This window comes from Cotesia glomerata, linkage group LG3 (assembly GCF_020080835.1).
Source record: "Cotesia glomerata isolate CgM1 linkage group LG3, MPM_Cglom_v2.3, whole genome shotgun sequence".
NCBI lineage: Eukaryota > Metazoa > Arthropoda > Insecta > Hymenoptera > Braconidae > Cotesia > Cotesia glomerata.
The window spans coordinates 12,330,775-12,345,450 of record NC_058160.1 but is presented as its reverse complement, the minus strand read 5'-3'; the positions used below and the strand labels follow the sequence as shown (position 1 = coordinate 12,345,450).

At 34.4% G+C, this 14,676-nt stretch overlaps 1 protein-coding gene across 2 annotated transcripts in view; it reads right to left on the bottom strand.

Moving 5' to 3' along the window:
* LOC123261877 (alpha-2B adrenergic receptor) overlaps nucleotides 1-14,676 on the bottom strand; it is a 153,321-nt gene that overhangs the window by 119,385 nt on the left and 19,260 nt on the right. For both annotated transcript variants that reach the window (XM_044723738.1, XM_044723739.1), the window contains exon 2: nucleotides 4-611. In XM_044723738.1, coding sequence (XP_044579673.1) covers nucleotides 4-553 — 550 coding nt within the window. In that variant the 5' untranslated portion in view covers nucleotides 554-611. The remainder of the gene's footprint in view (nucleotides 1-3; nucleotides 612-14,676) is intronic.

Here is a 14,676-nt window from a genome sequence, read left to right as displayed (position 1 = left end):
TACCTCTGACAAGTGTAAGAATTCCAAGAGGCATAACAAGAATAGCGACCATAAGATCGGTGATCGCGAGGCTCATCAAAAAGTAATTGGTGACATTCTGCAAGCGCTTCTCCCAGGTGATAGCCAAGCACACGAGGATATTCCCGGCGGCGGTGCCGACCACCAAAACGACCGCAAGCATCGCCCACCAATTGTTGAGCCCATTGTCTTGCAAGTTAACCGTGAGGTCGTGCACACTCTCGTTGTAATCACTCCCGTTTAATATTATTCCGGTGAAGGTCTCACGCACTTTATCACCACCACTTGCACTTTCACTCCCGTTAACACTGACCTTATCGTCAAACAGAAGCACCACGTCCAGCGGATCAATACTCCCGTACTCCGGATCCGATGAAGACGACGAAGAAGAAATCGAAGTGAAAGTCGAAAAACTCCCGCTCGAAATTGACCTGGAAATTGACCTCAGGGAAGAGTAAGAAGTTACGAGGGTTGTTAGTTCCCTCGTTGAATCCGTTAGTCCCCGGAAGTGAATCGCCCCAGATTGTCGAGTCATCCTATCCTTGCAGAGGGATCCCAAACTCTCGACCCAGACCTCAGACACTTTTTTTCATCTGGAAAATTTTTAATTATTCATTCATTTCATTTATCTCATTTTTTTATCATTAAATAAATTAATATAAATTTATTAATCTACTTTTTATTTTCAGGTAGATTTCTTTGGAAATCTAACTATTGCATTAGTCCTCAAGGTGAAATTTTCACCTGATTTTGCTATTATATGTTATAATTAGTCGAGTAGGTTCCAAAAATACCATTGGTTAAAAAATTTATATATATATATATATATGTATGTATATATGTATATATATATATATATATATATATATATATTAGACTGTTTCAAAAAAATCGTCAATTGCACACCTCATAGCGCGAAGCGCGTGAGGTTGTGCTTTATACTCGACTCGTCAAGGTCAAGCAATTTTGGGATCTTTAAATGCCTCTATCATAACCATATTACACTTATACATTAATCTAAAGATGTACACCGAAAAAACACTTAAATTAAACCATCTTTTACTTTCTAAAATCATTTCATGTTGCTATTTTGAAAAAAAAAAACGTTTTGAAAAAATTTTACGTGGACGTCCGGATGTCACCCCATTTTGGATGTACCAACGATTACTCCCGAACAAAATAATATTTCAAGACCGGATCTTTTTTATTAGTTTAAGAATTCGATAAACTGGGTCCGTATTTCATATCAGTGGCCTAGCTGACGTATTTTTTTTTTTAATTGAATTTTTATTAAAATTCACTACGATACAACCGTACAAAGCCAAACAAACTTTTCTTGTTTGTCACGTGAGAACTATGGCGCCACTTGATCAAGCTAGATTTTTATAGACTGCGTGTGCATATGACAAGGAAAAAAGGCGCCGATATTTAAAAAAAAATAAAAAATACTCTGTAAGAAATTGCTTAGTTATAATTTTTTTTTTGTAATCAATCACACAATTAATTTTTTTTCTTAAAAAATGAATGAGCGTTATGAGACATGCATTTTTGGATTTTCTAAACTTTTTTTTTTTCTTATTAATATTGAAAATATTGTTCGAAATGACAAAAAAAAAAATTAGGAAAACGGTTGACCCTAGAGGCCATCCCTGCAACTTCCCGCTAATTCCGTTAATACCTGGCCGCTTTTATGAGCTCTTCGAGCTCAAAAGTACAATCTGTGTGTTGTTTTAAGCTCTCCGAGCTCAAAAAAAATACCTTTTCTATGCTTTTGAGCTCTTTGAGCTCAAAAGTCTGATAGACGTTTCATAGAACACTATTTTTTGAATGTTCATACCGCAATAACTTTTGAATGAATGAACCGATTTTTACGCGGTAGGCGGCATTCTACGTAGTTTTTTAAGCCTTATGAATAATTTTTAAGTTTCAATTGGTCAAACTAGAAATTTCGGAGTAACTCTGAAAAAACACTTTTTCCGGTTTTCTTTCGTTCACGATATCTCTCGAACGAATCAACCGATTTTGTTCGGATTGGCGGCGATCGACGTGGTTTTTCAAGGTTGAGAGCTGATTAGTTTTTGGAATCGATCGGTTGAGCCGTTTAAAACTTATCCCAAAAAAACCACTTCAGAAAAAATTATTAACTTCCCGCTAAGAAAATTGAAAATTTTCCAAAATCGGGAAGTTATTGGTTTTACCCCGTTTTTCGAAAATCGAGTTTTCATCAGATCTCGATGTTTTGAGGTCCTAGGAAGCTTTCCTGACTATTCCCGCGAGGGTATCACTAGGTCTGTATGTATGTATGTGTGTGTGTGTGTGTGTGTGTGTGTGTGTGTGTGTGTGTGTGTGTGTGTGTGTGTGTGTGTGTGTGTGTGTGTGTGTGTGTGTGTGTGTGTGTGTGTGTGTAAGTATGTAAACCTCTCATAACTTTTGAACGGCTTGACCGATTTCATCGCGGTTGGTGCCATTCAAAAGGGCTTGACCAAACTTAGATTTTGAAAACACTTTGGACCGATTCGGACCTATAGATTTTGATAAATCTTAAAAAAAATACAAAAAAAAATTTTTTTAAATGTGATTTTTTTGGAATAACTTTTAAACGGCTGTGCCGATCAATTTCAAAAACTAATCAGCTCTTCACATCAAAAAACCACGTCAGCTCAAAATGACATGAAAATTATATTTTTGAGCTTGAAGAGCTCAATAACGTAGTAAGTGCAATTTTAAGCGCTTAAGTATGAAATTAGCGGGAAATTGCAGGAATGGCCCTTAGGGTCATCCGTTTTTCTAATTTTATTTTCTTAACTTTGTGACATTAGAGTAGTTTTAATACAATTCTGAAATATTTTCCTGGACTTTTAAACGAAAAATTTTCTTTTGATGCAACTATTAAAAAAACTGATGACAGCTCCAAAAATTCTCTACAGTCACTCCTTGGATGATACTTCAGCAAAGAAGTTAAAATTCAAAATATTGATTAATAGACTGTTATTTTAAACTCGTCGAAAAGAAAAGAAATGATGAATGAAATTGAACCAAAATACAAATAAATTTTGAACCGATAAAGTGAAAAGTAAAAAATCTCCATATTTTATAATTCTTTTTATATCATTTTAAAGTCAATAAATTATTCAATCAGCAACTAACATAAAATATTTGTGAAAAACTTGAATTAATACATATTTTCTTCATCTACCTCCAACAGTTCTTCATATGTTAGAGGTTTTTGTGGAAAATTATCAATAAATCCACGCCGACCTGATGATTTCTGGGCTAACAATAATTCATTTCCCTCTTCACTTAAGGTTTTGGCAGCTATCTTGTGAGCAATATTAAATAACTTCTTCAACTTATTCTTATTAACAGTTTCATTTTTGATTTGCGTGGATGATTGTTTTCGTTTACAACTACGCTGCAACTTTTCCACTTTTCGTAAATTCTCAATAACTTATTGATGGCATTTAGAGTTTAAGAAGTAGGAATTTGGGCCTTTTTTCATTGTTCTTGAACTTCGGTCACAGTAAATAAAGCACTTTCTTCAATACTACATTTTTGTACTTTATGATTATAGAAAAATAAAGCTAAAACGTCCTAAAAAGTTGGAAGTTTACGTCCAACAAGACCACTTATTGGAAAACCAATTAAATAAACTTCTTTATCCATTTTTCATAATCGATTTCATCCATTCAAAAAAGTACTCAGTTACGAAATAAATTAGAGAAAAATAAATATCGGTCAACAAATAATTGGACAAATAACACATAAAAAAAGAATTCTAGGATAAGAATTAATTAATTACAAAAAAATTAATTTAAAATACAAGCCAAAATATTCACAAAAAACAATGATAAACTATAGCAACAATAAAAGTGCGAATTTGGAGGTAAGAACAATGGGTAATTATTACCCAAATCAAAAAAGCTCGGTTAGAACGTCGAGTGGCGAAACAATGAGCGTTGCAGTGCAAGGTGGTTAGATACTAAGGGAGGGGGCGTCCTCGAAGCATTGTTGATGGTATGGTAGTACGAGGAGAAAATTTTATAGTAGAATTTACTATCTAGTTATGGTAAAATCTATTAACTGAATTCGATAGTAGTAAATATTATTTAAATAATTATGTAAACCATCTGAATTGTAGTAGTTACCATCCTGATAGTAACTACTACTATTATTATGGTAATCAGTAATAATAGCTATTATTATTTTAACTAGTTACTACTATTATCAAAATCGTAATTCCTAATATAACCTAATGGTTACAGTTACCATCAGTAATAATAATAGCTACTATCTAAGCTAATAAAAAATATTGAAAAAATTAAAAATTTGCGTTAGCGTGGATGCATTTCTGAATGAACTAAAAGCAGTTGTAGCGCAGTGTAGTACACAAAAAATCGGGATTAAATTCGGATTGAATGTATATTTAAATTTTTATTTGTCTAAAACAAGTTTCAACGCCAAATTTTTCAAAAAAAATTTGAAATTCCCAAAGAAATCAAAATTTTCAATAAAATTCAAATTTCAAAAAAAAAATTTTAATCTTACAAAAAATTTTCAAAAAATCCAAGATTTTCAAAAAAAATTTTGAATACAAAAAAGCTTTGCTCCAGTTGATGGTATCGTATTTTGAAATGCACCGAATCAGCTTGACTACATGTAATTTTTCTTCTGCATTGAATTAAATGATATTCTTAAAGCTAGCAGATGAAATAAACTCATTGACCTGTTTAAGTTATACATTCTGTTGAAGAAATTCAATGCACAAATTATCAAAACTAGCAACCTGCAGTCCCTATGTGACTGCCAAGAATTGCGAACTATAATAAATAAAATTTTGCTTAATTGTATAATGATTTTCGTTAAAGTGTACTTTACTTTCTTAACTATTGACATTTTTAAAGATATAAGCTCATTCCGATGTTACACTTATCAAGAGCTTTTATTTGAGTACCCACATGAATTTTTATATATTTTCCATGTATATATACATATATATAAATTTATGAAAAATTGATGTAGGTACTCAAATGAAAGGTCTCGATGAGTATAATGTCGGAGTGAGCTTATATCTGTAAAAATGTCAATAATTCACAAGATATAAGGTCATTTATTAATTATGAATCTAGAGATAGAATATTTTCTGTTAATGATATTCTCTTAATAATATAGATGATAGGATTACAATTAATTCAATTATAATGGAACCATCAAATGATGTTTCATTATTTTATCTTGTGAAAAAATATTAATAATTGATAATAATAAGACTTTTTTAGTAACCCAAATCTTGGATGATTGCTATTTTGATAATCATAGTCAACCATTCAAAATAATCAATAACAGCTCTAATATTTGGAAATTTTTATCATATATGGATTTAAACGATTGTGTTATTATTTGTTTTAATATTTTAAAGGAAAAAAAGTTCATAACTAAAATATGGATGCAAATAAAGAATTAAATTAAATAAATTTATATTATTTTTTCTTTCAGAATTTTTACAATCTGAGATGGTTACAGTTACCATCTTCTCGTACTGAAAAAAAATATATGCCGCATATACGGGGGCAAAAAAAAGTATGTGGCGTATATATTTTATATGTGCGACGTATATGTATTTTTGCCAGCATATATGCGCATATATATTTTTTCAGTGTGGGTTCGATTATAGCAGTTATAATTTTTAATAATTACAATTATCGTTTTCGATAGTAATCGTTACCATTAATAATAGTAACTAGTAGAATTATCAATGATAACACCTATTATTTTGGGACTAATTAATTTTATTACCATTCCAGATAGTAGGAGTTAATATTTTCCTATAGTAAATACTATTATTAATTTTTCTCCGTGTAATAATTAAGAATTGTGACTTTGATATTTATCATTTCGTATCTAAAAAATGATCGCACAATATGTAAAAAATATAAACTACAGTTACTAAATTTCTATACAAGCAACGTCAATATTTCCAAGGCTTGCTCCCTTGCCGACTGTACCCTGGCCAGGTTTCTGTGGTTTCCTTGGTCACTGTGCTAAGGGGCGGGGCACAGGCAAATGCGGGTACAGACTGTAAGTCGGCCATAGCCGCGGAAAGGAGGTAAAGATGGTATTTAGTACACATCAAGCACAATAAATAGTAGGAAAGGACGTAAAAATCCCACTTGTATAGGCCTGAAGGCTGGCGCGTAAGATTCAAAAAAAAAAAAATAATAAAATTATATTAGCACATTTTTATTAAAATAATAAAATTAATTGCATAAATTTGAAATATATAATATTATGAACTTATAGAATCCAATAAATAATGGATAATAATAATTTTAGTTGAAAAAAAAAAAATTTGAATTTATTGGCAAATCAAGGTACGATAGGATTAGAAATTTGACAGTTGAATGAAAGGATCTGTGAAATCAAATAAAATTTAGAATACAAAAAATTTGAAAAATTTTTTGATAAACTTGATAGTTTCGTCAAAAAATTGTAAAAAAATGAGAAAATATTATAAATTATATTTTAAAGTTGAATATCTTCGAAACGCATTGGTTTATCGAAAAATTATAAGAGAGCTTTTTTGTAGAGCGTTCAATTTCCTACAAAAATATGTTCAGACTTAACTTGTCCGTATTGGAATCAATGACTCATATAGTTTCTATTGTACACACACACACATACAACATACATTACCTATACCCATTTGCTTTCATTGAGTAATTAGTCAGCTGTAATTATGAAGTCAGTATTAATAAACACAAGCTACTGTACGCATCGTCTTGTCAGTTACACTTGCACCTGTCTCCCAAAATCCTACAGGTTATGGGCCCAGGAGCTGGTGCAAAAGTAAAGTAAAGTTCCTCTTTTTAACTTCCCGCTAAAAATCTCAGATTTTCAAAAATCGGGAAGTTATTGTTTTTACCCCGTTTGGCAAAAATCGAGTTTTCATCAGATCTCGACGTTTGAAGGTCACAGGAAGCTTCCCTGACTACCCCCGCGATGTTGTCACTATGTCTGTATGTATGTATGTGTGTGTGTGTGTGTGTGTGTGTGTGTGTGTGTGTGTGACTATGTGACTCGCTTATAACTTTTGAACGGTTGAACCGATTTCATCGCAGTTGGTGCCATTCGAAAGGGCTACGCTGAACTTAGATTTCCTGAGAATTTGAACCGATTCGGACCGATAGATTTTAAGAAATCTTGAAAAATCTTAAAAAAAATAAGAAAAAAATCATTTTTGAAAGTAGTTTTTGGAATATCTTTTAAACGGCTCTATCGATCAACTTCAAAAACTAATCCGCCCTTAAGCTTAAAACCACGCCGATCGGCGTCAACCCGATCAAAATCGGTTGATTCGTTCGAGAGATAGCGTGAACGAAAGAAAACCGAAAAAACCGAAAAAGTGTTTTTCACATAACTTCGTCATTTCTTCTCGGATCACTTTTGATGACATAGCATAATTTATAGAGCTTAAAAAACCGCGTCGATTGCCGCCAAAAACGTAGAAATCGGTTAATTAGTTCAAAAGATATCGTCAATAAAAGATTTGAAAACAAGTGTTTTTTTAAAATCACTGCGACATTTTTAACTTCCCACTAACAAAATCGAAGATTTTCAAAAATTAGGAAGTTATTGTTTTCACCCTGTTTTGAAAAAATCGAGTTTTCATCAGATCTCGACGTTTTAAGGTCATAGGAAGCTTCCCTGACTACCCTCGCGATGTTGTCACTGTGTCTATATGTATATATATATATATATATATATATGTGTAACGTATAGTTTGAGACACCCTATTTTTTTTCTTTAATTACGTTAAAAATACAATTGGCAATCGGGGATGAGAGTTTTTTTTTTTTTTATATATAAATTTCAAAGTTAAAATTTCGAAGACTGTCTCCAATGTTTAAAGCATTCCTTATAATTCAAGGACATGAGTTCAAAATTTTGATACAATTTCGAGCGAATGTATTGTTTGAGGACTTATGTGCACTTTGAGACCATATATATATTTTCAGGTCTGTGCTGAAAATTTCCACTTATTTTCAAGACATTCTTCGAAATTTATACATATTACTATAGCATAGATTGCTAAAACTTCTGAGGACAGGCCTCAAAATTTTGTTATCATTTTTAATAATATCTTGAACTTTACACACTTCTTTTAACTTCCTGCTAGAAAAATTGAAAATTTCCAAAAATCGGGATGTTATTGTTTTTACCCCGTTTTTCAAAAATCGAGTTTTCGTCAAATCTCGACGTTTTGAGGTCTTAGGAAGCTTCCCTGACGATTCCCGCGAAAGTGTCTGTATGTATGTACGGATGTGTGTGTGTGTGTGTGTGTGTGTGTGTGTGTGTGTGTGTGTGTGTGTGTGTGTGTGTGTAAACCTCTCATAACTTTTGAACGGCTTGACCGGTTTGATCGCGGTTGGTGCCATTCGAAAGGCTTCGACTAAACTCAGATTTTAAATACAAGTTGGACTGATTTGGGCCGATAGATTTTGAGAAATCTTAGAAAAACTGCGAAAAAATTTTTTTCCAAATGTGGTTTTTCGAATAACTTTTAAACGGCTCGATCTATCAATTCACAACACTAATCAGCTCTTAATCAATTTGTGTTTAAAAATGTATCATAGAATTTGAAAAACTGCGTCGAATGTTGCCAACCGCCTGAAAATCGGTTCATTCATTCAAAAGTTATTGCGGTTTGAAAATTCAAAAAATAGTGTTTTATTAAACTTCTATCAGACTTTTGAGCTCGGAAAGCTCAAAATTACACAAAAATTATGTTTTTCGAGCTCTTTGAGTTTAAAAACGTAATGTGCGATGTTGAGCGCTTAATTACGAAAGTAGCGGGAAGTTGCAGGGATGGCCTTCAGGGTCAACCGTTTTCCTAATTTTTTTTTTAAAGGAAAGTGAAAAGTAAAGTTCAAGAAAAAGTAAAGTTCAAGAAAAAGTAAAGTTTAAGAAAAAGTAAAGTTCAAGAAAAAGTAAAGTTTAAGAAAAAGTAAAGTTCAAGAAAAAGTAAAGTTTAAGGAAAAGTAAAGTTCAAGAAAAAGTAAAGTTTAAGAGTTGAAGCGTCGTGTAGTGATCGATTCCATTAGTGCTTAAATTTAAGAATGGCAGAAACAAACACTACTTTTGGCATTGCCAAATTAAATAACAATAATTACCAAGTATGGAAATTTAAAATAGAAAAACTTCTGAAGCGTGAAGGTACATGGAAGGCGATTGCAAACCTAAGGCCTACCACGGGTGAGGACGCGCAAGACACGTGGGATCAGCGCGATGACAAAGCACTTGGCACGATATGTCTGTTAATTGAGGACACACAAATATCTCTTATACGCAACAAAACCACTGCAAAAGAAGCCTGGGATGCTCTAAAGGAGTACCATGAAAAGGCTAGTGGACTAAACAAATTCTCATTAATAGTCGAATTACTACAACTAAAATACCAGGATAACGAAGACATGGAGAAACATGTTGCAAAAATTCAGGAACTCATCGATAATCTCACGGCCCTGGGTAACAGAAGCGCAATTGAATTTGGTCCGTGGATCATCCTTAGAAGCATGCCGACATCATACCATACATTAATATCAGTTCTTGCTTCAAGGCCAGAAGATGAGCTCACCATTGATATCGTCAAAGCAACCTTAATTAGTGAATTTAAAAGGCGAAAAAGCTTAGGACAAAGCGAGGATTATGACTCAGCAATGAAAGCAAATGTAAGTAAAGCTTACGTCGAGTGTTATTTTTGTCATGAAATCGGTCACATGAAATCAGAATGTCCAAAGTATATTTCTTGGAAAAAGAAACAAAGATTTAAGAAAGCACAAGCCAGAGCTGTTATCGAAAACCTTTCAAGTGATGATGAAAATGATGATAGTTTTCACGAAACAACGCCACACCAAGCATACATTGTTACCTCAAACACATGCAACACTAATTGGTTCCTTGACTCAGCTGCCAGCAGTCATATGACTAATAATGCTAGTTTTTTTGACACCATTGACATAAATTATACATCATCAGTACTTGTAGCAAACGGCCAAGCATGCAAAGCACACGGCATAGGACAAGGAAGGATCGAATGTTTAACTAGAGAAGGAAAAACTACTCTACTCAATCTCACTAACGTGTTATATGTCCCTAACTTCGACTGTAACCTCATCTCCATAGGCACATTGGATAAACTTGGCTTCCATTTAAAAATTATGAATAATCAGATGGCAATATTCACCAAAACCAACGAGGAAATAGCTGTTGGTGACGCCATAGGACAAGTATATAAATTGAGAAGGCCTGACTACGCATACGCGGTCCTACCACAACATCCCGAGGATTGCATCCACCACTGGCATGCAAGATTTGGACATCGCGACCCAAAGATAATTAGGTATCTCTCTAGTAATAATTTAGTCACGGGAATAAAGATAAACGACTGTCCAATAAAACAGGTATGCGAATGTTGTATTAAAGGAAAAATCACTCGCAATCCTTTCCCACAGAAAGCATCGAGCACCACTCATCGACCGCTGGACCTGTTACATACTGATCTGTGTGGACCAATGCCGACAGAAACACCTGGAGGACGCAAATATATCATGACCCTGATCGACGACTATAGCCGCTACACGTACATTTTCCTGTTACGCAAAAAGTCTCAAGTTACGGAAGTGATCAAAAACTTCATCCAGTTTTGTATCACTCAATTCAAGACAAAACCCAAAGCCTTCAGGTCTGATTTAGGAGGAGAATACGCTAACCAGGAGTTGAATGAACACCTAAAACATCATGGAATAAAATTCCAACACACCACACCGTACACCCCGGAGCAAAATGGCGTTGCGGAACGTCGAAACCGATATTTAGTCGAGGCAATCAGAACGATGTTAATAGACGCAGAATTACCCAATAAATACTGGGGTGAAGCTGCATTAACAGCAGTATATTTACAGAACCGTTTACCAACCCGGGAAAGAATCTTAACGCCATACGAACTTTTGCTCAACAGAAAACCCGATGTAAAACATCTGAAAGAATTTGGGTGCAAAGCCTATGCCCATATTCCTAAACAAAAACGCAATAAGTTGAACACAAAAGCAACAGAATGTTTACTGCTAGGTTATGTGCAGTACTCGAAAGGATACAGACTGCTTGAAAGATCCTCAGGAAAAATTATTATTAGCAGAGACGTAAAATTCATCGAAGATTCTCGTGTTCAAGGTGAAAATTTCTTTCGAGTCAGTTCCAAAACAGATTTTTACCTGGAAGAAAAAACCCCATCGACTGGAAAACCCGAAGAAATTATATACATTCCCTCGGAATCTTTCAATGAATTGTTAACAAAGTCATCCGAAGATGAACCGCGTGGATCAGGGGAAGCCTCAACAAACTCCCCAAGGCCATCTGAGGATGCAGATGATGTACCTTTGATAGAGAGGATCACAGAGGTACCAAATGAACCAAATAATCCGATCATTCATGACGAAGAAATGGAGCAGGACTACCAACCGAATGAGCTGAACGACGATGAAGAACCACGGACAATTCAACAAGCTCTAAATGGGCCTTACGCTGAACAATGGAACAAGGCCATGGTGGAAGAGCTCGAGTCGCTAGAACAAAATGAAACCTGGGATCTTGAGCCAATCCCAAGGAACAAGATAGCCATTGGGTGCAAATGGGTCTTTAAGATCAAAAGAACACCAGGAAATGCCCCGGATAAATTCAAGGCCAGACTAGTCGCCCAAGGATTTTCCCAGAAATTTGGAGTGGACTATGAAGAGGTTTTCGCACCAGTTGTCAAAACCACGACAGTAAGAGCTCTGTTGTCTATAGCTGGTAAAGAAAATCTCCATGTGAAGCATTGGGACGTAAAAACAGCCTTTCTTAATGGAAAGCTCAAAGAAACAATTTACATGAAACAGCCCCCTGGACATGAAAAGAAAGGACAAGAAGAATTTGGATGCCGGCTAAATAAAAGTATTTATGGTCTCAAACAAGCGACAAAGTCTTGGAATGATAAACTACATGAAACTCTCACTAATTACGGCTTTGAACGATGCGAAAGCGATCCTTGTTTATATAAACATGGAAACAACACTCGCTCATACTTGGTTGTACATGTAGATGACATCATGATCGCCTGCAGCAAATTATCAAGAATAAATGAAGTAATTAAAGCACTTGCCCAGGAATTTACTATTACAGACCTCGGTGACATTCAATACTATCTTGGAATAGAGGTCACTAGAAACCAAGCCGGCGATTATCTTATAAGTCAACAAAATTATATTGAAAAGGTATTAATCCAATCAAGGCTCGAGCATGCAAAATTTTCTAATCACCCCATGGACACTAATTATGAGAAAAATCGTGTCGATTCACCCGAAATAAAAATCGACTACTATAGTAAATTAATTGGAAAACTATTGTACATCGCCATAAACTCAAGACCTGATATTAGTGCGCCAGTGGCAATATTAGCACAGCATATCAAAGGTACACGAAAAATTGATTGGAATGAGCTCCAGAGGATATGTAGATATCTGAAGGCCACCAAGAACTACAAACTCCGTCTCAGCTCCAATTCCAGCAACATCCAAGAACTTTTTGGCTATGCTGACGCAAACTGGGCAGAGGACCGAGCTTCAAGAAAGTCGAACACAGGATATCTGTTCAAATTGTTCAATGGAACGATAAGCTGGGCAAGCAAGAAGCAAACATGCGTATCGGTCTTGTCAACAGAGGCTGAAATAGTCGCATTATCAGAAGCATCAAGGGAATGCGTACTCATCCGGAAGCTGGTGGAATTCCTAGACCATCCGCAAAAATCAGCCACCATAATCTTCGAGGATAATCAAGGATGTCTTAGTAATATCCACGCACCTGGACCAAATCCCCGCAGCAAACATATCGACACGCAGTACTTTTATACCCGAGACTTGGAGGAGAAGGGTATCATAAAAGCAACTTACTGCCCAACAGACGCGAATCAGGCTGACATCCTAACAAAACCACTAGGACCACACAAGACTGCAACCCTGGCAAAGATGATCGGATTAACTGATCAAGAACATCAAGAGTAACGTCATTGAGGGGAAGTATTGGAATCAATGACTCATATAGTTTCTATTGTACACACACACACATACAACATACATTACCTATACCCATTTGCTTTCATTGAGTAATTAGTCAGCTGTAATTATGAAGTCAGTATTAATAAACACAATGACTTGTTAAAGAGTTACAAAATTCCAAAGTAAGAAAAAAAAATTTTTCCACGTTAATCAAATGGGAAATTGAAATTTTCGACTCGGCACCTCTTAATATTAATATTAAGAACTCTAATTTTTACAGGATTTTTTTTGTCATTTTGAACAATATTTTCAATATTAATAAGAAAAAAAAAAATTGTCGATTTTTTTGAAACAATCTAATATACAGGGTGTCCCAAAAGTCACGGACGCCATTGTAGCATCTGATGAAAAAAATAATTCTGAGACGAAAAGTCCTTAGCCATTTTTCAATTAACCGCATAGATAATTAATTATTAATTAAAAATAACGTCTCTTTATTTGTTAGAGAGAGAGCGCCAGTGTCCAGTAAAGTATGTGCCAAACAAAGACACAACTAACTGTATGACTAACTAGTTTCTATAGCTAACGTAGTCACATATAATTACTTACACATTCACACGTGAAAGCGTCTTCGTTGGAACGCACTTGACTTGACACTAGTGCTCTCTCTCTCTTACGCATAGAAGGACGTTATTTTAATTAATAATTAATTATCTATGCGTCTGATCAAAAAATGGCTAAGGACTTTTCGTCTCAGAATTATTTTGTTTATCAGATGCTACAATGGCATCCGTTACTTCTGGGACACTCTGTATACATCTAATCTAATATATAAAATTCTCGTGTCACAGTTTTCGTTGCCATACTCCTCCGAAACGGCTTGACCGATTTTGATGAAATTTTTTGCGCTTATCCGGTATCTATGAGAATCGGCCAACATCTATTTTTCATCCCCCTAAATGTTAGGGGTAGTCCACCCCTAAATTTTTTTTTTTATTTTTTAGACAAAATTTTTAATTTCTATTTTTTTATGATACAACATACAAAAATACATACAATCCTCAATTTTCACCCTTCTACGATCAACCCTTATTTTTTAATAGCCATTTTAGTAATTTAATCATTTTTCCTCTCCGGTCGAAAACTGATCAATCGTCATTTAATTAGTTATCCCCGCCAGATGTCTACAGGTGTCACTTCTGACCCAGTAAACAGCACGGAGTAGGGATGAGAACAGCCGGTCTCCTTTCTTTCTCACTCCTACACAGTTGTCGGCCATCATTATTGTTTATGCATCAAGTGTAGTAGTAACGTTGACAATTATTATTTTGCTATCTCAGTGTAACTCTCATATTAACTTTTAATCATTCCTATTTTATCAATAATAATTAAATTATCAATTTTGAGTGTATTTTGCACGATTATTTAATCAAGTGATTTTATAACCTCAAAAGTACTCAACACGTGACACGAGCTTCCAATAACAACGGATTTTGTGTTGTAAGTATACTTTTTTTTATTTAAATCGAAAATGTTGTTGATCTTATAAAAATGTAATTTTATTTTAATTTTA